The sequence below is a fragment of the Pan troglodytes genome, chromosome 15, assembly GCF_028858775.2.
Source record: "Pan troglodytes isolate AG18354 chromosome 15, NHGRI_mPanTro3-v2.0_pri, whole genome shotgun sequence".
NCBI classification, from domain to species: Eukaryota; Metazoa; Chordata; class Mammalia; order Primates; family Hominidae; genus Pan; species Pan troglodytes.
In genome coordinates, this window is record NC_072413.2 from 24,861,457 (window position 1) to 24,885,097 (window position 23,641).

Sequence of the window (23,641 nt, forward strand, 5' to 3'; positions counted from 1 at the left end):
GACAAGGAAAGCCATCTGCAAAACTACACTCATAGGAAACAAACTTTAGAGGAACATCGTGTCTAATATATTACTTTTTAGTTTAATAAGTTTAATGTTTACAAAAAATACTACATTTAATTTGTAAAACTAAATGATAGTTTCAACCATTCTAAAACCTTCTTATCCAGTATAATGGTCCATTTCTAATACCAAGTGATTGGCTATGAAAAAGAAGTCCTCCAAATGTTCTGCTTACATTCATGCCAGATGTCTTTGCTGTATTAAAGAACTCTTACTGAATTAGATCACTGAAAGCAAATCAGCTTTTCTTTTCCACCAGGAAGAAAAAAATTAAAGCAGTATTGGTTCCCTCAGCACTGAATTAACGTTTTTGATAGCCATAAAGATAAAATAACCTTTAAAAAAATCACAGAAAGCTAGATTTAAATAAAAGCAAATCAGCTGATAATGTTTTATCTAGGAAATGTACTACTCAATTACAGAGACTTTTCCCTTAAACCTAAAATACATATAGTGATTAGCAAAATGTAAGAAAAAAATAGAAAAAGATGGACATGCAGAACTATTTAACACTTAAAAAGGCATACTTGAAAGTGAAAAACAAAAAATTTATACCACCAAGGAAACTTCCCATATTCCAGTAGGTTACTGTACTACACTAACTGTCAACATATTTAATCAAATTTAGCTCTTAAGTTAACATGAATTCTGAAGCATTATTTTACTTCTTGCATAACAGTATAAATTTCCTTATATCAATTGCATTAAAACTGCAATATTTAAAAAATCTGAAGAGGCAACACTTTTCCTCTTTACTTCACTCCAAGGCCAACAAACAAAGCAATGAAGCAGAAAGAGGTACATAATGGATTCAGAAGTAAATGGTCCATTCTTTAAGAAGCCTCCCTACCCCCCTCTTCTGAATTCACTCTAAGCTAATTGTCATTACAATGATGTCTGAAAACTTCAGAAGAACCCTATTTCCTGATGCCAGCTGTCCAGGTTTCTATCTTTAAATTTTTGAGTTTTTTTGCTAATAAGAATTATTCAGAAATACCCGAATCATCTTGAAACTGGTCTAATTCACATACACGGTACAACAATTATAGGAAAAAGGCATAATCAACAATAGAAATAATCTGAAAATTTTTCCACAATATATTCCTATAAAGCAATATCTAAATAAAGTCTCCAGTATTGCTTAAAAATTCTTTCAAGACAGCACACAACACAAGTAGATCTTTCTTTCCTGTGGGGAGCTCATCAAACAATCTCTTCACCATTGCACCTACCTGGGTAAAAATCTTTGGACTTAGACAGCTTGATGGTGGCTCCAGTTTCTTTTTGCAACTGAACAATTGTCTGTCCTCCCTTCCCAATTATAGATCCAGCAGCATAACTAGGTATGAGAACCTTTAGAAAATACTGGCCGTCTTCTGAAAAATGCAAAGAAATATACTCGGTTAACACAGTATTTCAAACTTTGTATCCCCTCTCCACCCTCAAGAGAGAAAAACAGCAACTAAAGCACTGGGTATATAACTGCAGGAAATATGAAGTTAAACATTTTTTGAGAATGAAAATAAGCCAATTACATTGAAAAACAAACAGGTACAAAATGTTTCCCATTTTATAGGATTTATACTTTCAAGCTTGGAATTAAAATATAAACATATTCTATTATTTTGCAGCACTGTAAAAACTGATGACTAAATTCCAGTTGTTATTCCAAACATGGAAATCTTCCAATTCTATCTGTGGCAAAATGAAATGAACTGACCCTTTAACAAAACTTCAGAGGTTTATAAGATGACAAACCTTCACTTAACATATTAAAAAAGAAGAAAAGCCCAGGACTGTAAATAGTGATGAGCTATATTTATTTGTCATTAGCAGACACATAAGGACTACAATTAGCCATTGCCTATATCCTACTTAAAGTCCGCAAAACAACCATTCTCCTACCAAATAATCCACCCAAACTGTGGGGTGTATTCCAAGTCTTCAATAACTGCCAGGAAATAACTCAGTGTGGTGGACTGGCAAATCTAACTAATCCTAGTGCATTTCTTTAGCACTTCTTAGTCTACCGTGATCTCGTTTAAGCTCATTAATTAAAGGACCTTAAGAAGAATTCTGCCAATACTAAAAAGCTTAGGAGTCATTTATATTAAATAGGCTTAAAAGTGACAAAACAGGTAATGTTCCTTTCCCAAAATAATCACAACTTTTAAAACGGAAAGGGGGTGGAAGAACCAAGAAAAATAAAATGAAACGTTTTAGAAAATTAAGCCAACTCCACAAACTTTAATTTCCGTCAACTTGATCACATCTTATACAGGAGACACCCCGGTAAATCCAGCTTTCTTAATGTGAATGAATGTTCCAAATGTTGTGGTGTGCCACTCAAAAGACCCCCATCCGTCTACAATGCATATGCTGGAGATAAATTCACCTCTGCTTCGATGCATTGGGTGCATTGTTAAGATGATTCCAGTGCAAATGAAGAAGCGATATCGGTCCCGTTAAAACTCATCTTCCAAGGAAGCGCAGGATGTTAACTAACAAGTCACCGTTCCAGACACCCCCACCCTCGTATGCACCCCCCTGAAGACAAATCAATGAAATATTTGCACCGACAATCTAAGTGCGGTAAGGGCATGCACTCATCAAGATTTTGCATACTACTTGTGGCCCAAAGCAAGAGGATGGAGAGAGGAAAAACTCTCCGGCGCCCCAATCATTCGCAATCCGCTACCCAAGTGCCATTTATTTATTTATTTTATCAGACTGTTAAACGCAGCGCGCATCTTCGGGCGGCCATCACCTCACTCCGGGGTCATCCTCCTCCTCCTCCTGAATGGACCTTCTTGCCCAGGTCTAGGATATTTACATGGTCAACCTCTGGACCGATTAAATGGAAAGATAGGTCTATTCCGAAAAACTGGTCGCCATTTTGATGAATGATAAACACAGAAATGGAAATGTGTCGGGGACACCTAGGCGCGGGGCAGGTGCAGGGGAGGGGGCGCGGGGCAGGGGCGCAGGAGCCGCCGGGTTCGGGCTGGAGGTGTCCGGGCCGCGGGAGGGAGGGAGGGAAGGAGGGAGGGAGGACGGCGAGGGAGGGAGGCAGGGGCGGGCGGCGGGGGATGGGGCCAGCGGGGAGGTGGAAGCGATACCCACCGCCCGTATTGGTCCTCTTGGTGCTGCCGGCTTCAGGGGGGGCTTCCAGCGGCCTTTTCCGCGAGTCCGGCGGGTCCAGGTCTATGGGAACCCCAGTGTGGGTCCCGTTCTGCTGGATGGGAGCTGCCGCCATCATGTTTGCAGTTCCTGCCGCTGCTACCGGGAGAAGGTTCTCCCTTTTGTTTTGGCTTTTTCTTTTCTTTCTTTTTTTTTTTTTTTTTTTTTTTGCGTTTGGGGTTTCCTAAGGTTTTTTTTTTTTAATCGGATCAATATAAATCTCTTTAGGAAAAAAAGCAATGTTGCTGGTTTGTTCTCACTGGGGAGGGGGCAGGGCTGAGGAGCAGCTGCAGTGCAGTGTCAGAAAGGAGACAGGGGAATGGAGGGGGTGTGAGAGACGGAGGGTGAAAGAAGAAGAAGAAAGGAGACAGGGGGAGAGAGTGGAGAAGGGAGAGGGGCGAGTGAATGAGCGGGAGGAGGGGACCGGGGAGGACGGGCAGAGGGAGTGGGAGAGCGCGAGGGCTGGCGGGGCGCGGGGAGAAGCCGAGGAGGAGGGGAGAGTGAGGGAAAGAGTGAATGAGCAGGAGGAGGGGAAGGAGGTGGATGCCGAGAGAGGAGCGAGCGGCAGAGGAGGGCAGGAGCCGGGAAGGAGCGCGGCGGTCCCCGCGCCGCGCTAGCGTTGCGCTCGCTCCCGCTGCTGGTGCTGCCGCCGCCGCCGCTGCCGGAGCGGTTCTGCCGTTGCCTGGGCTGCTCGGCGCTGCTGCTGCTGCCGCCCGGTCTCGCTCATTATTTCTCCCGCTTGTTGGGGGGGGCTGGCGGGGAGGGAGGGGGTGGCTGTGAGGGGGGGGGTAGAGAGGGGTTGAGTTCGTAGACTCCCACACACTTCGCGCTCGGGTCCCTGCCTCTCAGCAGCGCCGCCGCCTCCCAGCGCCGATGCTTCAGCCGGCGGGGCGGCTGAGGGGTGAGGGGGAACTCCGCGGGCGGGGGCGAGGGAGCGTGTGTGCGCGGGCGTGTGCGCGCGCGAGGGGAGCGCGTGCGCGGTGAGGACGCGCGCCGGCGGTTGGGGCGGGGGCGGGGGCCGGGGCGCTCCTGTGGGAAGGGAGGGGTGAAAGGTCGCTGGTCCCCGGCAACACGGCTCAGGCAAACGTAAGCGGCTTGTCGCAGAAACCAAGGGGTCCACGAAACGCGCTAGGCTAGAAGGCGGGAAGGAGAGATTACTGACAGCCGTGCCAGCCAATAAAATAGAAATGTGAGAAAGGTTCTTCGGGCCCCTTCCCAATCAGGAAACTTTGGTGATGAGGGGCAGCGAAGGGGTGGGATGGGATCTTGGTCCAGCTGGTACTGGAGCGGCGACAATTTTGGCTAGTCTAAGAAGGGCATTCGAGTGACCGTTGACAACGGGTGGGACAGCGTCAGAGCTGGAGGGAGAGCCAGCACTGTATGCTTCCAGGACTTCTTGCTAGGTGCATTAGTTTTTATTTTTAAGAGTTGGGTAAAAGACATTAATTAGTTAGCATCTCACTCATCGGCGATTTTCTACGGTATGATTTCATCCAAAGAGGATTTCTTAATCGCACTGTGTGACACCGTTAGGGGACTTAGAGTGTCACTCGCCGCCTTAAATCCTTTCGGGAACAAGCCAGGATATAAATAAATAAAGCTAGGTGTGGGTCTTCCCTTCACAAGGCGCTGGTAGGCAGACTAAAGACAGGCAACAGCTGAGTGTGCACACAGAACTAAATATTGAACGAAATACGAGTGCCGGAATAAAATTCATTGCCATGTGCACGGCTTATGATTATACAGATCTTGGACATATCACGGACCTGAACGTCAACCCTACAACACCGGATAAAACATCTAATGTAGCTGGAATAGACTCTGAAAGGACGTTAGGCATTATCTAAATCAAGTCCCTCATTTTACAGATGAGTAAACTGACTCAGTGAAGTATTTTGCTCAAGGTCGTTCATCAAATTAGTAGTTTAACTAACTCAGTGTTTTAGGAAGCAGGGTAGTAGAAAAGCATGGGATTCGGAGTCTGAAATCTTCCTTGGTTTCTGGTCCTTGTAGGCTGTTTTACAAGTGTATCTTGGGCAAATCTCTTAACGTGTTGCCATTTATTAAGGGCTTACCACGTGGCAAACAATCCACTTTGCATGCTGTGTCAATTACATGCAGTATGTCGTGTAGTTATTACTGTCCCCATTTTATGAGGTAGTTTAGGTTTAAAGATATTAGAAATTTACCCGAAGTTACGCAGTTATAAACATTGTAGTAATTTCAAACTCAGGTCTTCGTAACTGCAAAGGCTGCTGTCTTAGGTATTGCAATACATTAGAGCTCCGGATTCCCTCCCACTCAAAACAGAGACTGAGACTCCAACCAATTTCCACCATTCTTGGGAGTCAAACGAGAGAGACTGTGGCAATGTATTCTAAGCTGTACAAAGGTATAAACATATTCACTAGATTTGTAGAATGAAGATATTCCTTCCCTATACTTTCCACTACAAAATTCAACCAAAAAGATGGCTTTCATACTAAGCTAGCATAAGAAGGAACTTCACTGTAATTATGATATTCTAACCAAGAATATATGCATATCTAGGCAATAACCAAAGTGAATAGAATAAAATTTAATTCCTGATAGATTAAATAGGCAATAGCAAGGAATGCTAACGCTCCTCATAGCGTTCTTGTTGGAAGAATCATCTAGGAGGCATTGGGATTTCTGGTGCTTTTTAAGCAATGAGAGATATCAGTCCACTGAATGAGGAAGAGAATAACGTTTAGTTTGGGACTAAAAGTTCATCTGGACTACGGAAAACACGTTTGCCTCAATCAGTGAAGAAGGTATGCTGAGAGCTGAAAGAAAAGGAAAGCAGGTAAGTTAGTGCATATTGGAAAAGGTCTATTAACCAAAGTCGAAAATTTTGATCCGATGTGTAATGTTATAGGAAACCACTATATAGCCTTCATGACCAAAATAAAGAGGAATTAAACATACAATTGGGTACAAATGGAGCTGTGATGAGGAAAAAGGGTTTGGAATAAGTATGTGGTATTCAAGATAGTAAAAGGCTGATGCCAGACGTTGTACAAAGTGTTCAGTGTACAAAATTATGTAAGGACGTTTTTAAATGAAAAATTACAAAAGGGCTGGTATTTGGCACTAGATTGTTTTAAAACAGTAAACAACAGTGGACAAAGATATTTGAAGGACAGATAATTCAAATATATTACACTAAAGCTCGAGCAAAGTATTCAGTAGAATGTAATTTTGAATTGGAGAAAGTCTGAGGTTAGAATTAGAAAACCTTAGTTTAACAAATTTCTAAAAATAAAATATATCTAACATAGTTTAGAAAATATTTGGCATTGCCATGCATCAGTTAAGTTGAAAAAGAGCTTGTAAGTTAAATTGCTTTACAGATACATGCTATTAAATAAAAGTCACACTGTATTCTTATAGTATTTATTTGACCCTTCTCTGATTTCTTTCTTCAGACTTAATATTTAAATACTATTATACCTATCACTCCATGGGGCCCAGAAATGGTAGATATAATTTTTAATATGGATGGGATGCTGAATGGTAACTTAGGTATGATATGCCAGGAATCACAGAGACTATCCCAAGACCTAGTCAGACATCAAAGTATCAGTCAGCTACGAACTATTAATAATCTAGACAATGAAGATTATCAGAGAATACATTCTAATTAAGCTTCCATTTTTTAGTATATTTTGTTGTTTTTTTAAAAAAAATTATACTTCTACATCATTCTTATTGCATATCCCTATAATTCTGATTAAATGGACATCACAAACATTTTACCCTTCGTTTTCTGCATTTTGTATCAGCTAATAAAGCTGAATAACTAAAATGTACAGTAGATCTCAGTTTATTAATATTTGGTATGATATACCTTTTATGCTACAAATAAACTGTTAGAATATACTTTTTAAAAATATAATAGAAGCATTTGACCTTTTCTCCAAAAAGAAATACAATTTTATTTTTTAATTAACAAAGCGATTCAGCTCTACTAATTTAATAATATTTATAACACCTTAAGACACCATAGAACTTGTGTTAGTTATAAGCAACTATGATAGAAAATGATATTAATATGAATAACAAAATCCCTGTTCTTTATTGTCTTTTATTGAGAGAGTTTTCTTCCTGTTTCAGGCTAAGTAATATAGACATAAGATTTTCTCTTTTCAGTAACAATGATTGGCTTTCAAGACAAAGGACAGATAGTTGATATCAACAGATATCCCTAAACTCACTTTGTCTCCATTCTCTTGCTTTTCCTACAATCGATCCTGTTACTCAAAACATAATACAAAACATAAATACTCCCACTACTTGAATGTCTCTTGAACACTTTGGGAAAACATTTTCTGAATTTGTGTCTCACCAGAAGCAGACCCTGATTTAAAGATTCAAGTGCAAGCAATGTATTTTGGAAATAATTTCAGGAAGCACAGTAGGACATGGGAAGTGAGGCAGGGAAGGGAAGGAAAGCAAAAAAAAAAAAAAAAGTGTAAATTGCCAAGCAAGTTGTCATTGTTTTTAATCTCACTGTGATTTTCTTGGAGCCAGTTTAAAACACTAGCCCTAGAACTATCCCACTGGAAGTGTGAGAAAGCTGAGGTATATATGTACTAGCTCCCTTCAGCCATTGGTCAAGATCTATTCCTAGTGGCATTAACTCAATTCATGCTGGCCAGTCTTCAACTGCCAGCACTGCATCTTTTTCTGAGCATTTTCTCTGGTCACTGGAGTCTGCGCTGCCCTTACACAGGCTGGAAACAGTGGGGCATTAATACCTCCTGGTGTCAGAACATCCCCACGGTGACGGAAAATCAGGGCAGTGGGCCCTAAAATGATAGAGCACAGACATATGAGTGAGGCTCTACCAGTTCGTTACAAGTATCAACCTAAATTTAGGGAAAAAGAAAATGAGAAGACTGTTAATACAAGGTATTGTTGGGAATTAAATAGTAAGGATAATGAAATAATTTGGAAAGCTTGAAGTACTGAAAAAAGAAGGCTTTATAATTTCTATAATTCAAATACTGTAACCAAGCACTGAGTGTAAAAAGCCTGAATAATTTGTTTTCTCTGGGCTCTTCACAAACAAATTTTTAATTTTTTAAGGTATAAGTCATGAAGAATCAATGTATGTATTCTGATTTTGTTGTTGTTATTGTTTTGTTGTTGCTCTTCAATGTAGCACAAAGAAAATAGGAGCAAATATATACCAAAAGATACATGACCTATCCCAATTCTTTTATAACAAGTTCTATAAATAGACATATTGATTAGAAATACTTTTCTGAGATTTCACTAATAGAAAAATTATTTATTGTACTTTACCTTGTCAAAAATTAAATAGTTTTCATGTTTCTCTACTTAATAATAAATTCACTATTGGTGGATATGTTTATGAAAGTATGAAAGCTCACACTAATTTATATATAGAGATAAATGTGTTCTATACTATTTCAAAGTCCCCAAATCTTAATATTCCAATTGTAAATATGTCATCCTAATAGATATGTTAGGATTAGAAAGAATACTAAATTCTTTGGCACTGAATATGCTTCCTTGGTTTCTAATGGATCATTAATTTTTCTAGCACTTTTTCTAAATATTATGAAATGTATCATTTCGTACTTTACACACTTGACTTAAAGGCAATAAATCTGAACTAAGACTACACAGTGCAATAAAAAAAGAACTTCATAATAATTGTATAATGGTTATGTAAACATTAGGGGAAGCTGGGTGAAGGGTACAGGAGAACTTCTACTATATTTGCAACTCCTCTTTAAGTCTAAAATTATTTCAAAATAGTTAAAAAAGGAACCTTGAATTGATGATCTGGTCATGACTCTTCCACGCACTAACTTTGTGACTTACAGTAGCTTAACTTCTCTGAATTTTAATTTTCCCATCTGTATAATAGGAGACTTGATAGATGCTCTGTAAGTTCCTTTTTCTTGAAAAAAATAGTATATTTTCTACCATTTGTAGAATCTGACAAAGAATATTATCAAAATCAATGTACATAATATGTACCTTACCAGGTATTTTTAAATGAGTTAGCAGTACACATTTTGATGATGTACCGTTAGGCACAATGAAAAATAAATACAAAGGAAAACAAGATTAATGTAAAGAATATATTCAATATACTTACTATCTGTATTTTTGCATTTTAAAAACAATAATACTTATTAAAATCTACAGTTGAAAATACACTTTCTTGGAACCACAGTTCAAAATGTGATAGTTGCATCTTTTAAAACATTCGGATGTGAAAAATTTCTGGAGTAAAACAATGAAAGATAAAGATGTTAAGATATAAAAGGAGAAGAAAAACGATCTTAAAAAAGAACTACAAAAGTAGACTAACAAAACAATAACTGACTAGTATTTATATGTTTTGTCAACCAAGTTTTAAATCACTTGGACTATATACCATATATACTGTATTCTGATAAAGCCTAGGGTGACTCCAAGTCCAATTGCCCCCAAATGATCCTAGCTTAGGCCAGATGTCCCAGAACAATTGTTAATACCCTCAAAATTGTCCTAACTTAGATTATTATATGGTCACCCTAATAATACTCAAGAGCTATGACTTTTTGTTGTGGACCTTTCCATTTTAACCATAAGATTTTGTGGATTCATAAGATTACTTGACGTTGCAATTCCTCTATGTGTAAATAATAGAAATATTTATCATATTTCACTCTTATGCCATCATTGTGGTGTAATAAATTAGTACATTGTCACATCGCCTTTCGTGATGTTCTTAGCTAGAGCTAAGGCCGGAGATCAAAAATAGACATAGGAATTGGTAGAATGTAATTTTTTAAATGTATCTTTTCACATTTAAATATGGAAACAATCATTTTTATAGGATAGCTCCTTCATTAAAAAATACTGTATATAGGAAGATGAAGTGAATTGAAGAAATAATAAATGAGATGTTATAAATATGATGAAATGCAGCTTCAAATGATAAATAGTAAACACACAGATGGCATCAGGGAATAGTTTGCATTATGGATTATTCAGATTTCTTATCTGTTTACTTCCTACTACTCAAATAAGCAATAGTATTTCTTGACTTCTGGATAAGCTTTTAATGCCTCTGGTCAAGGCTCCTTTCTAATGTAGTTTGCTATTTCCAGTGTTTATTACAGGTCAAATAATAAAAAGTTATAACAAGATTATTTGTGTTTATAAGTAAAATAACAAATTGGCATCCTTGTATATTAAAAAAATACATTACCATAAACCATTTGGATGTGAAAAACATTACCATAATCATTCCTAGATTTTGCCTTAATATTTAATCTTTTGGTTTCCCTATGTAGTCATAACCATGCTAAGTCGTGAGTGTGTAATTTACATCATATAATTCTAAATTATTGTATCCATGTATCATTTCATATAATTGAGAGCAAATTGAGCTTACTTATTAAAAAATACCATTTACATGTGGATGTATATGTGCATATATATATATACAGAGATTGTGTGTGTGTGTGTGTGTGTGTGTGTGTTTATTTGTATGATAGAATGAGGGAGACAAAAAGAAACTGAGTAGAGCTGTTCTAATTCTGTAGTAGCGGTAGAAAAAATAGTAAAAAAAATAGTTTTTTTTTCATTTTACCTTCTCATTATAAAAAATGTGGAACATATTCAAAAAGAGATAAAATAGTATAATGAATCCCAGGTACTATATACCCACATTCAAAACTATCAACTGACCACTCTGGTTTCCTTTGTAACCCTTACCTCAGGATACTTTGAAGCAAATTCTGTCACATCATTTTTCTTCAAAAGTATTATAGACTTTTTAAGAAAACTAAAATATTAGATTGAAAATAATTAACAAAACTCCTTAATATCACCAAATATCTGATCTGTATTTAAATTTCCTTGATGGTCTTATAAAGTTATTTTACATTTTGTTCAAACCTCTCCCCTAATAAAATACATGTATTGCAACTGCCTGGTATGTCCAAATCTTTTTAGGTATACATCAGTCAAGTTTCAACTAGAGAAATCAGAGAAATAAAACCAATAAGTATATACACATATTTTTAATTTTTATTTTTTAATATAGATAAATAGTAACAGAATCATAGTAAGGGAACTGGACTACACAATTGTGGGCACTGACTAAGCAAGCTCAGTGTCAGGAAGATAGAGGGGGAATGGAGAGCAATTGCAGGCCCAAATGTGCTTGGAGTCTCCACTTTCAGGAGGAACTAGTCACTTTGGTAACTAACCTCTTAAATACCTCCTTCCAGGTACTTAAGAAAACTTTCACAGTTTATCCAGAATTTGACTGAGGAGCTGATATAGTTAGCCTTTGTGTCTCCACCAAAATCTCATCTTGCATTGTAATTCCCATAATCCCATAATCCCCATGTGTCAAGGGAGAGACCAGGTGGAGGCAATTGAATAATGAGGGCTGTTTCTCCCATGCCATTCTTGTGACTGTGAGTTCTCACGAGATCTGATGGTTTTATAAGGGGCTCTTCTAGCTTTCACTCAGCACTTCTTCCTGCTGCCTTGTGAAGAAGGTGCCTTGCTTCCCCTTCACCTACCACCGTGATTGTAAGTTTCTTGAGGCCTCCCCAACTATGCTGAACTGTGAGTCAACTAAACCTTTTTTCTTTATAAATTACCCAGTCTCGGGCAATTCAGTATAGCAGTATGAAAACAAACTAATACAGAAGCCATGACTTTATTTTGATAATTCTAGTCAAATTATCAAAATTTGTGTAGTCACTAGGCCTAGAATTTTCTACTTATAAAGGTCAAGTAAGAATTTAATATACTTCCTATCTCAGGAACATTAAACATATAGTTTTCATGTGAAAAGTTAAGTTTGGGTCTTTTCTATACCTTCCAAGAATCTACTTAATATGTTCAGCAAATCCTCCACCTTCTTGAGCTCATGGAAGACAGTTACAAAAAATTATTATCATTTTTTATTGAATCTGCCATGTGTCATTTCTGGTATCATTCTGGCTATCTGCTTTTTCTCTTTAACATGGATCAAATTGTCCTGCTTTTCTGCATGTAATTTTTTATGAGATACCGGTTGTTGTGAATTTTATCTTGTTAGATGCTGGATGTTTTTGTGTTCCTATAAATATTCTTGAGCTTTCTCAAGGGATGTGGTTCTTTAGAAAGTGGAATTTTGGGGTCTTCTAAGCTTTATTAGGTGGGACCAGATCACCATTTAGTAATGGGCTAATTTTGCTGTGTAACTGAGGGAATATCCTCTGAGTACTACAGCTGATGCATAATGAATTATGAGGTTTTCAACAATGTGGGTGGTGGGAACAAGAACAATTCCCAGAGCTGTGTGAGCACCAGGTGCTGTTACCTCTAATCCTTAAGTAGTTTTCTCCAGTGCATGTGCTGATTAGTACTTAGCTGAAGACTCAAAGGGACTCTTTCACATTTCCGAAGTTTTATTTCTGTGGAGCTCTTTTCTCTCAGTACATTGCCACCCTGTGTATTCTAGCCATCCTCTTTGGTATTTCCCTAAAAAGTTAAACATAGAATTCCCATATGACTCAGCAATTCCACTCCTAGATATACACACAAAAGAATTAAAAGCAGATTTCCAAACAAATACTTTTACATAAATTCATATAACAGCATTACAATAGCCCAAAAGTGGAAACAACCAAAATCTCCATCAACTAATGAGGGAATAAGCAAAATGTGATAGTCATCCAATGCGAAATCATTGAACCATAAAGAGGACTTAAGAACTTACGCATGCTACAACATGAATGAAGCTCAAAAACAGTATGTTAAGTGAAAGAAGTCAGATTCAAAAGGTCACATAATACATGATTCCATTAACATGAAACGTACAGAAATCCATAAAGATAAATCCATAAAGACAGAAAGACTGTTTCTAGAGGCTTGGGAAATGGTAAATGGGAAATGACTGCTTAATGGATTTGAGTCTTCTTTTTGGAATGATGCACATGCCTTAGAACTAGATACAGGTGATAGTTAGACAGCATTGTGGATGTAAAAAGTACCAATGAATTGTGGTATACCATAAAAAGGTTAATGGCTAATTTCGTGTTATCTGAATTTTACCTCAGTAAAAAAAATGTAACTCACTCCGATACTCTGCACCACCTTTCCAGAATCCTCTAATTATTCTCTACAAAGAGATTATACTGTGATACAAGTATTTAGCACAAGCCCTATGTTTATAAAGGTTACACCCAATGTAAAACACATAATTTATGAAAGAAAATATTAATAATTTTCCTTAAATAATATTTTGACAAGAATTAAAAGCTAAACAGAAGCATTTTGTGTGTGTATGTGTGTGTAGTATTCTTTCTTCTATCATTGTAGAATGGCCAGATAAATACAATAAATATGTTTTCATTGAACATAAAGTATATATCCTCGTGATGCATTAATAATGCATTTGTGGAAATTCTTGAAAGATTATTTCTTCACTCATTTCATATTTGAAGAAGAAGGCTAAATTAGGGAGGTGTCAGAAAGATAAAGATGAGAAGCAGTATTATATACCATTACCATTTTGTAGAAAAGCCTTTGTAGCATGAGGTAGTAAAGTATAGTGATTAAGTATACACCCTCAAATCAGATTACCTGGGTTTGTGTATTGTCCTCTTACCTACCATGTGACCTTGGACAAGCTGTCCACCCTTTGTGGCTCAGTTTATTCACCTGTAAAATCAGAATAATGTCACCTGCCTTTGCTACAGAAAATAAGTGCTCTATCAAAATTTATACTTCCCCTTGCACAGTGTAATGTTATTTTTGAAGGATGGCTGTGTGGCCAGGCACTAAGTTTCTGAGCTTCCCATGCATTCAGGTATGACCACGTGACTATTTCTCACTAAGAGAGTGAAAGTTGAATTGCTGTATACCACTAAAGGCTCATGGTTTTCAAGAAATTATAGTGCCTTCTTCATAATATTTTCCCCTTCCATCAATCAGCTGGAAGTGGTGAACAATAAGGCTACTAGTCCCTGAACCATAATATGAAAGAAAGCTGCCTATGACCAAAAATGCCTTCACTGGACTAGTATGTGAAGCAAGGAGGGGGGTAACATCTACTATGTTATGCTACTAGAATTTCGGGGGCCGTTTGGTATAGCAGTAGGCATAATCCTAATATTATGTATTAGGGTTATGAAGATCAAATGGATTAATGTAATAGTGCTTGCTTATAACTGAGCTTGGCATATTTTAAGTGTTTGCTAAATGTTAGCTATAATATTCTCTTTTTATTGTGACAAAATGTGAATGCCATAAAATCTGCCATTTTAACCACTTTTAAGTGTACACTTCAGTGGCATTATTATATTCACAATATTATGCAATCTTCACCACTCTATATTTCCAGAACCTTTTATCACCTCAAATAAAAATCTCTGCCCTTTAAGTTATAACTCCTCATTCTCCCTTCATGCAGACAAATTTGCCAATTCTAGATATTTCATCCAAGTGGAATCATCCGATATTTGCAAATTTGTGCCTTGTTTATTTCAGTTAGCATGATGTTTGCAAGGTTCATCCATGTTGTAGCATATGTAAGAACTTTGTTTCTCATTATGGCTGAATAACATTCCATCATAGGTAATATCACATTTTGGTTTAACTATTTATATATGTTGATGAACACTTGAGTTGTTTCAACCTTTTAGACATTGTGAATAATATTACAGGGAACATTGGTATGCAAACATCTTTGTAAATGCCTATTTTCAATTTGGGGGGATATATACATATTCAGTGGAATTGCTGGGTCATATGGTAATCCTATGTTTAACTTTTTGAAGAACAAACTGTTTTACGCAGAAGCAGCATCATTTTACATTCCTATCAACAATGTACAAGAATTCCAATTTCTGTCCGTCCATCATTAACACTTCTTTTTGTTTTGTTTTTGTTTTTATAACTATACCAGTAGGTGTGTAGTGGGATCTCTATGGATTTTGATTTTTATTTCCTTAGTCACTAATGATGTTAAGCATTTTAAAATGTGGTTATGTGTTGATTGGCCATTTGTATATTTTCATTGAAAAATATCTTTTCAAGTTATTTGCCCATTTTTAAATTGGGCTTTTGACTTTTTGTTGTTCAGATGTGAGTATTCTTTACATATTCTGAATACTAGTGCCCTGTTGGATATAGGATTTGCAAATACTTTCTCCCAATTTAAATGTCTTTTCATTTTCTTGATGATGTCCTTTGATATATAAAATTATTAATTTTAATAAAGTCCAACTTATTTTTCTTTTGTTTTTCTTTTCGTATCACATCTAAGATTCCATTGCCAAATTTAATGTCATGAAGATTTACCCCTGTATCTTTCTAAGAGTTTTATGATTTTAGATCTCATAGTTAGGTCGTTGATTTATTTTGAGTTAATTTTTGTATATGGTATGAGGCAGAGATCCAATTTCATTACTTGCATGTGGAAATCCAGTTGTTCCAGTACAATGTTAACCATTCTTATGAGTTATGGAAGGTATCAGAGTCCAGTATACAGTAGTTATAACTTCCTAGTGACTTGAATATCAGCATACTCTATTTCTTTTATTTTCCTTTTTTTTTCTTCTTTCTTTGCTCTTTTAGCATACTCTTTCTAAATGAAGATTTAGAAAAGGTTTTTGTTGGTACTAAGGGAGGAAGACAAAAAATGGAGAATAAAGATGAGGAAAGAAATGATAAGATTCTCTTTTATCTTGAAAAAGTCATTTATGTCTATATTAACGGTATGTTCCAGAGCCTCCAAAAATTCCTGGGCACTCATAGTAGGATTCTGATATATAGTTTTATATGCAGTCTTTATGCCCTATTCCCCAGAAGTCCTGCTACTCTACATAAGGGAAAAGCCTGGGATGACAAAGGATAAATATTTTAAGTGTTCCAGACTTTTCCATTCTACATTTTCACCTCTGTGCTCTAGTAGCTCTTTCTAAAATGCAAAGCCAAAATGAAAGTTACTCCCACCATGCTAAACTACACAACAACTAAAATTTCTCTTATGCCTTGCCTTTGGTCTAACAAAACATTTTGCCTCCTAAACTAAGGAAAGATAAGAATTTTAAAAATAGAACTTAGGTAGAAACTAACAAAAAATGGAAAGCATAGAAAAATTAAAGTTTAATCTCTTCCCTGTGTACTAACAACTAAAATGTATCCATGAATTGGCTTCGTTAATACATGTTTATGGAACACTAAGGCTTGCTTCCTATTTCTTACTTCAAATATGCCAAGGCAGCATGTTTATCCAAGTGTTGTTAGCTGGAGATAGACTTGGGATATCCCCACATCTAGGTAATAAGTTTCTCAGTTTTATTTGCAGATTTATTTCCAGCTCTCCCTCCTCAACCCCAGTTTCAATCTATATAGTTTTCATACTTTAAACCAATTATGTGAGTCATAGACATGGTCCTATATTCCCTCAACTAATCCCAAAGATTGCATATTTTGTTAGCACAACCCTTCATCACACCCCGATCCTATGATCTCTTTTTACCTCTCACCTACTTAGCTCATCCTTTGTCTGAATTATTTTTACTAATTGGTTGTGAAGTTAGTCCTACATGCTGGAAAAGACCAACCTCTTAGCATTGCAACTAAAGAGCAGTGCTATAGGTGTTTGTGGCTGAGCATATATTCAGCAAGTGCTGTTACGGAGGTGGATTTAACGAGCCTGTCAGTAGACCAGTGCCCAACATATAGTAGAAGACTAGCCTCAATAACACCATCATGGAGCATAAGGAGTAATGGTAAAGACACAATTCCCATTAAGTAAAGACCAGCCCATATCCTCATCGTTATGTTCAATTTCTGAACAGGTACAACTACAACTCCACTAGATCCTTGGATATCTCTAGGGAGAAAAAGAGTCCCCTTCATTAAATACAAAAAGTATAATTTTTTTACTACTCTAAAGAGAGGGAATTTGAAATATGATTTGAGGTTTTTTTAGAACATAAAGTATGCAACTTAGTATGTGGAGCAAATTCACACTGGCTACATTAATATCCAGTCCTGGTCTCTCAAGCAGCTCTGTGGTTCTGACAGAAAATGCCATAATTCCCTGCTGGAACCTGTCTGAATCCTGTCAGCTCTTCTGACAGCCAGAAGCAGTGTTCTCATCTTTTACAGTTTCTAAAACCCTTTTTCTATTGAACTGCCCAGTAAATTCCTATTTCTCTGTCAATGAGAAATCTCTGAATTTCTCAGCTTATTTGCAAAGCAGAGATGAATGACAGATTCTGAGTTTAATTACTATTGAAGTTCAGGACACTAGTTCTGTCTACCACTACAAGCCTTTTTGAAATTCCCCAAATGCTCACAAACAGTACCCATCTAGAGCTCTTTCATTTTAGGTTAACAACTTGAAAACTGCTCTACCAACATATATAATAATAACCAAAATACTAGGAGATATCCAATGAAAATAAGGGCAAAGTTATTTCAGTAGACCTCATAGACCTAAATTAAAAAGTTATTTCTGTAGATCTCCCTTTTAAAGACTTCCTAGTAAAGTTCACTCAGGGATGTCTGTATCTGTACCAGTTGTATATATTTTAACATTCTCTATATAGTATATTTTCTAACATGGTCTTTCTGTATTTCAATCTTTTCATAACTCAATTTGGAGTATTAAATGCTATGTCTTAACTTTATGCTCTTTGCATTCTCAGCCCTTTTGTTGACTATCTCTGTGACATTGGACAAGCACTTCACCTTTTGGGACCTTATTCATCTATAATATAAAGGAGTTTATTAAACCATTTTGAGAATCCTTATAGTTCTGACTCTCTATAAGAGTAATTTGAAAATATAAAATATGAGTAAGAAGTCAAGGAAATTTTATCTCTAATTCTTTTCTGAGGATTTGAAGAGTTAAATTTAAATCTATTACTTTATGGGAGAATACTAACTTACAATAATATATTAATTTTAATATATTATTGATAGTCAATGAAAGAAGAATAAAGTGTATTGAAATAGATATTTCTCAAAAAATTTGTAAATATTTAAGTCACTCACACATGACGTGTGATGCTGGATTCTTTATGTAGATTTAGATATTGAATATATTCTTTCATAATGCAGACAAATATTAATATATGTCCCTGTGATACATATAAAATGAAATTATTTGAAATAATTGCAAGCCAGAATCAATTATATAGAGGCCAAAATGTATCATTCTGTTGATCCAAATTGTTTTGCCAAGGCAATTTTGAGGTAGAAGCAATTTTGAGGGAGTTTGATTTATACAATTGATAGGTTAAAGGCTGGCTGCCTTGTTTTATTTTACCAGCACTGTCTCCATTTTGAGCTAACATTTCAGCATAGGTAGATTTTATGTTTAAAAAATATCGTTTTCAGTGCTCTTATGAAAAATCACATAATCTAGGAACTCTGGTTCCACATTCACATGTAGCAGTGCTTGGCCAAAGCTGAAAAGCAGCTGTCTGTTTAGTCAGGGCATAGGCTGTGGCCCTTGAACTGATTCCCACCACTCACACTTATAATGGGCTACTTCACTTATTATGTTGCCTACCTGCAATTTCAGTGAATATGTTTATCCCATTTGTTAGTACTGTTAATATTAAATGAAAATAAAATTTTCCTCTGGATTTATAAAAAAGGCTTTGGATTCCTTGTCACCCAAATTTAGCATCGTGTTTTAAAAGCGTGTTTATCAGAATTTGTATGTTTTTATAGCTTTTAGATCCTTAAGCTTTCTGAAGTGAGTAAATGTCAACCCTTGATTGGCATAATGTCCAAATAAAGACAAGGACAAGCATTGAGTTATATATTCTTCACAGAGAAAATACAGAAAAAAGTATTCCATTTAAATTTGAATACCAATTAAATGGAATATTTAATAAGCACCATTATTAATAGTTAAAATTCCTCAAATATTTCACCCTAACACTAAGAAAGCTATTTAGACATTCAAACACTGAAAATAAAAGCTAAATTAGATGGATGTGTTATGGCTTTAAGTGGAGCCCCTTTTTCAATAAAAATAAGTTATAAAATCCTTTTTTTTTCTTAGAGATGGAGTCTTGCCCTGGCCCCCAGGCTAGAGTGCAATCATTATCATAGCTCATTGCAGCTTCAGCCTCCCAATTAGCTAGGACTATAGGTGTGCTACCACACCCAGCTAATTTTCTTTTAATTTTATAGAGATGGAATCTCACTATGTTGCCCAGGCCGGTCTCAAACTTCGAGCCTCAAGTGATCCTCTTGCCTGGCCCTCCCAAAGTGCTGGGATTACAGGTGTGAGCCACTGCATCCTGCTTTTAACATGTTAAAATGATGTTTATGTCATACACTCTTAACATGACTTTGGAATGATCAAAGTATTTTTACCCAAAACTCAAAAATTTAAGTCCAATGTATGCAGAATCCCAGAGGCTCTTCTGCAAAGTACTAGGAAGTCACACATAGTAGTTTAAAAACTATTGTTCAATTACTAACCAGCCGAAGATGAAAATACTTAGAAGATTAATAAACAGTTTACTTAAACTAGAGATTACTTTGCTGTTTGTTCCCTCCCTTCTTAAAATATATTTAATTCTGAAAGAGATATATGGAACCATTGAAGCCGGAAATTATCTTGATGCCTCAGCCGTATTTGTGCTCTTTCCACCATGAAGTCTCAGGTGAATGATAGGGTAGAAAATAATATGTTTTGTCCATGGCAGCTGCTGTAGGACAAGGAAATAAAGATCTCTACCTTAAAGTAGAGATTTCAAGCTTTCTGGAGTTGCATTACCTAAAAATTGCAAAATATCTTTTTTATTATTTTATTTTTTTAGAGAAAAGTTTTTGCTCTTTCACTCAGGCTGACTGGAGCAGTGGCACAGTCATGGCTCACTGGAGCCTTGAATTCTTGGGCTCAAGTGGTCCTCCCACTTCAGCTTCCCGAGTAGTGGGGACCACAGGCATACCACCATACTTGGTTAATATGTTTTCCTTTTTTTTTTTTTTTTTTTTGGTAGAGATGGTGTCTCACTGTGGTGCCCAGCCTGGTTTCAAACTCCTGGCCTCAATTGATCGTTCTGGGCCTCCAAAAATGCTGAAATCACCAAAATATCTTTTATTTGATTTCATAAAACATATTATCCAGCCTCTGGGATAGGCTACTTGGCATAGACATTTAATTTTCTGAGTTTCATCGTTCTGTTTTATTTTGTTTTGAGAATTTGGTGGAGATGCTGGAGATCATGAAAAATATTGAGATGTTCCCAACCAGATGTGCAAAATTTTACCTTATGGTATCTTACAATGTTCTTTCTTGCATCTTAATTCTGATAAAACTGTCATCAAAAATGAACATTGGTCTGGCCAGTAAATATAGTTCAGATAGATTGAGTGCTTCCACAGAAAACATACTAGACCTTTAAATGTATTTCCACTATTAGATTATAAAATCCAAGGTACCAGAGCTTGTATCTGGCTAGGTCATCATTTCATTTCATTTCTCAACATAATACATGGCCAGAATATATGTCTGAAAAATATTTGTTAAATGAATCCCTACTACTTTTTAATGACCTATTAATTGCATCCTTAATATGTGAGAATTCAGAAGCTTTCAGATATACATTCACTGTAATTAAGACAGATGCAAACTACTCAGGAAGTGTCAAATATGCAAAGTTTACTTTACGGTGAAGCCAGCTATATCATGATGTGTAGCCCTTATTTTACTATTTTTAGATCAGTGTTTCTCAATATCTTCAAATTAAATGTACCCAAATCACCATATTTGCTGAACTAATAGTTATAGTACCCTTTAGTATGTTGTTTAATAGTCCATAGAGAATGAGCAATTATTTTCAGACAAGTGCTATACTTTTGTAGACAAAACAATGAAATTTTAAAATATTTTTCAAGTAGTGGAATTACTATGTAATATATGAAAAGATGCTCAACCTCATTATTAATCAGGAAAATTAAATTTAAGCCATAGTAAGAGAGTTCATATCTATCAGATTAAAGCAATGTAAATATCTGATAATAACAGATTTGTCAGGATATGAAGCAATGGTACTCTCATCTTCTTTGGTAGGTGTATAAGGCCAATATCCCTGAAGAACATAGATGCAAAAAGCCTTAACAAAATACTAACAAACTGAGTCTAGCAGTATATCAAAAAGCTAATTCACTAGGATCAAGTAGGCTTTATTTATGGAATGCAAGGTTGGTTCAACACGTTCACAAATCAGTCAGTGTGATATACCACATAAACAGAACCCAAAACAAAAACCATACAATCATGTCAGTAGATACAGAAAAAGCCTTTAATAAAATGCAGAATCCCTTCATTACAAAAACCCTCAACAGATTAGGCATTGAAGAAACATACCTCAAAATAGTAAGAGCCAACTATGACAAACCCATAGCCAACATTATACTGAATGGGCAAAAGCTGGAACCATTCCCCTTGAGAACTGGGACAAGACAAAAATACCCATTCTTACCACTCCTATTCAACGTAGAACTGGAAATCTTAGCCAGGCAGTAGAAAGAAATAAAAGACATCCAAATAGGAAAAGTGGAGGTCAAGTTATCTCTCTTTTTAAGTGATATGATTCTAGAATTAGAAAACCCAAAAGTCTCTGCCAACAAGGTTCCTGGAACTGATAAACAAATTAAGTCAAGGTTCAGGATACAAAAAATGTACAAAAATCTGTTGCATTTTTATATGCCAATAATGTTCTAGTTAAGAGCCAAATCAAGAACACAATCCCATTTACAGTAGCCACAAAGAAAATGAAATACCTAGGAATTCATCTGACGAAAGAGATGAATGATCTTTATAAGGAGAACTACAAAACACTGTTGAAAGAAATCAGAGACAACACAAATAAATGGAAAAATATCCCATGCTCATGGATTGGAATAATTAATAGAGTCAAAATGGCTATATTGCCCAAAGCAATTTACAGATTCAACACTATCCTTATCAAAATACCAATGTCATTTTTCATGGAATTAAGAAAAATCTATTCTAAAATTCATTTGGAACCAAAAAAGAGCCCAAATAGCCAAAGCAATTCTAAACAAACAAAAAAACAAAGCCAGATGCATCACATTGCCTGACTTCAAACTATACTATGAGGCTACAGTAAATCAAAACAGCATTGCACTGGTATAAAAAGAGATATATAAACCAGGGGAACAGAATAAAGAACCCAGAAATAAACCTGTGCACTTACCATAATCTGATCTTTGAAAAAATCAACAAAAATCAGCAATGGCGAAAGGACTCTATATTTAATAAATGGTGCTGGGATAACTGTTTAGCCATATGCAGAATGAGACTGGACCCCTACCTCTTGTCATATATGAAAATTAACTCAAGATGAGTCAAAGATTTAAAGTAAGACCACAAACTATAAAAATACTAGAAGAAAATCTAGGAAAATACTCTTCTGAACATAAGCTTGGGCACATAATTTATGGCTAAGTCCCAAAAGCAATTGCAGCAAAAACAAAAAATAGACAAGTGGGATCTAATGAAACTAAAGAACATCTGCACAGCAAAAGAAACTACCAACAGAGTAAAACAGACAGTCTACAAAATGGGAGAAAATATGCCCAAGTTATGCATCTGATGAATGTCTAATATCCAGAATCTACAAGAAAATTAAACAAATCAATAAGCAAAAAAAACAAAAAATCCAATTAAAAATGGGAAAAGGATATAAACAGACACTTCTCAGAAGGAGACATACAAGCATCCAATGAACATATGAAGAAATGCTGAACATCACTAATCTTCAGGTAAATGCAAATCAAAACCACAATGAGATACCATCTCACCAGATTATTAAAAATTATTAAAAATTCAACAAACAACATGTTGGTGAGGCTGAGGAGAAAAGGGAATGCTTATACACTGTTGGAGGGAATGCAAACTAGTTCAGTCACTGTGGAAAGCATTTTGGAGATTTCTCAAATAACTTACTAATAAAATAGAACTACCATTCGACCCAGCAATCTAATAAGTATATAATCAAAGGAAAATAATTCATTCTATCAAAAAGTCACATATACCCATATGTTCGTTGCAGCTCTATTCACCATAAGAAAGACATGGAATAAACCCAGATGCCCATCAACAGTGAATTGGAGAAAGAAAATGTGGTACATATACACCACGGAATACTATGCCACCATAAACAGGAATGAAATCATGTCCTTTGCTGCAACACGAATGGAGCTGAAGGCCATTATCCTAGGCAAATTAATGCAGGAAAAGAAAACCAAATACCACATGTTCTCACTTGTAAGTGGGAGCTAAACATTGAATGTACATGAACATAAAGATGAAAGCAATAGACACTGGGGACTA

General features: G+C 36.1%; 1 protein-coding gene and 1 long non-coding RNA gene across 8 annotated transcripts in view; one reads left to right on the plus strand and one right to left on the minus strand.

The window, feature by feature from the left end:
• NOVA1 (NOVA alternative splicing regulator 1) overlaps positions 1-3,388 on the minus strand; it is a 151,512-nt gene extending 148,124 nt beyond the window's left edge. For 3 of the 5 annotated variants that reach the window (XM_001170656.7, XM_001170675.7, XM_001170491.7), the window contains exons 1-2: positions 3,187-3,388; positions 1,296-1,439 (exon numbers count right to left, since the gene is read on the minus strand). In XM_001170656.7, coding sequence (XP_001170656.1) covers positions 1,296-1,439; positions 3,187-3,322 — 280 coding nt within the window. In that variant the 5' untranslated portion in view covers positions 3,323-3,388. Of the gene's footprint in view, positions 1-1,295; positions 1,440-2,458; positions 2,969-3,186 lie in introns of those variants that run through there. The other 2 variants (XM_054665929.2, XM_009427613.5) reach the window with 1 other exon arrangement.
• A 1,060-nt stretch (positions 3,389-4,448) lies between these two features.
• LOC134808280 (uncharacterized) overlaps positions 4,449-23,641 on the plus strand; it is a 206,151-nt gene continuing 186,958 nt past the window's right edge. For 2 of the 3 annotated variants that reach the window (XR_010150896.1, XR_010150894.1), the window contains exon 1: positions 4,449-6,070. This is a non-coding gene — a long non-coding RNA (uncharacterized LOC134808280). The remainder of the gene's footprint in view (positions 6,071-23,641) is intronic. The other variant, XR_010150895.1, reaches the window with a different exon arrangement.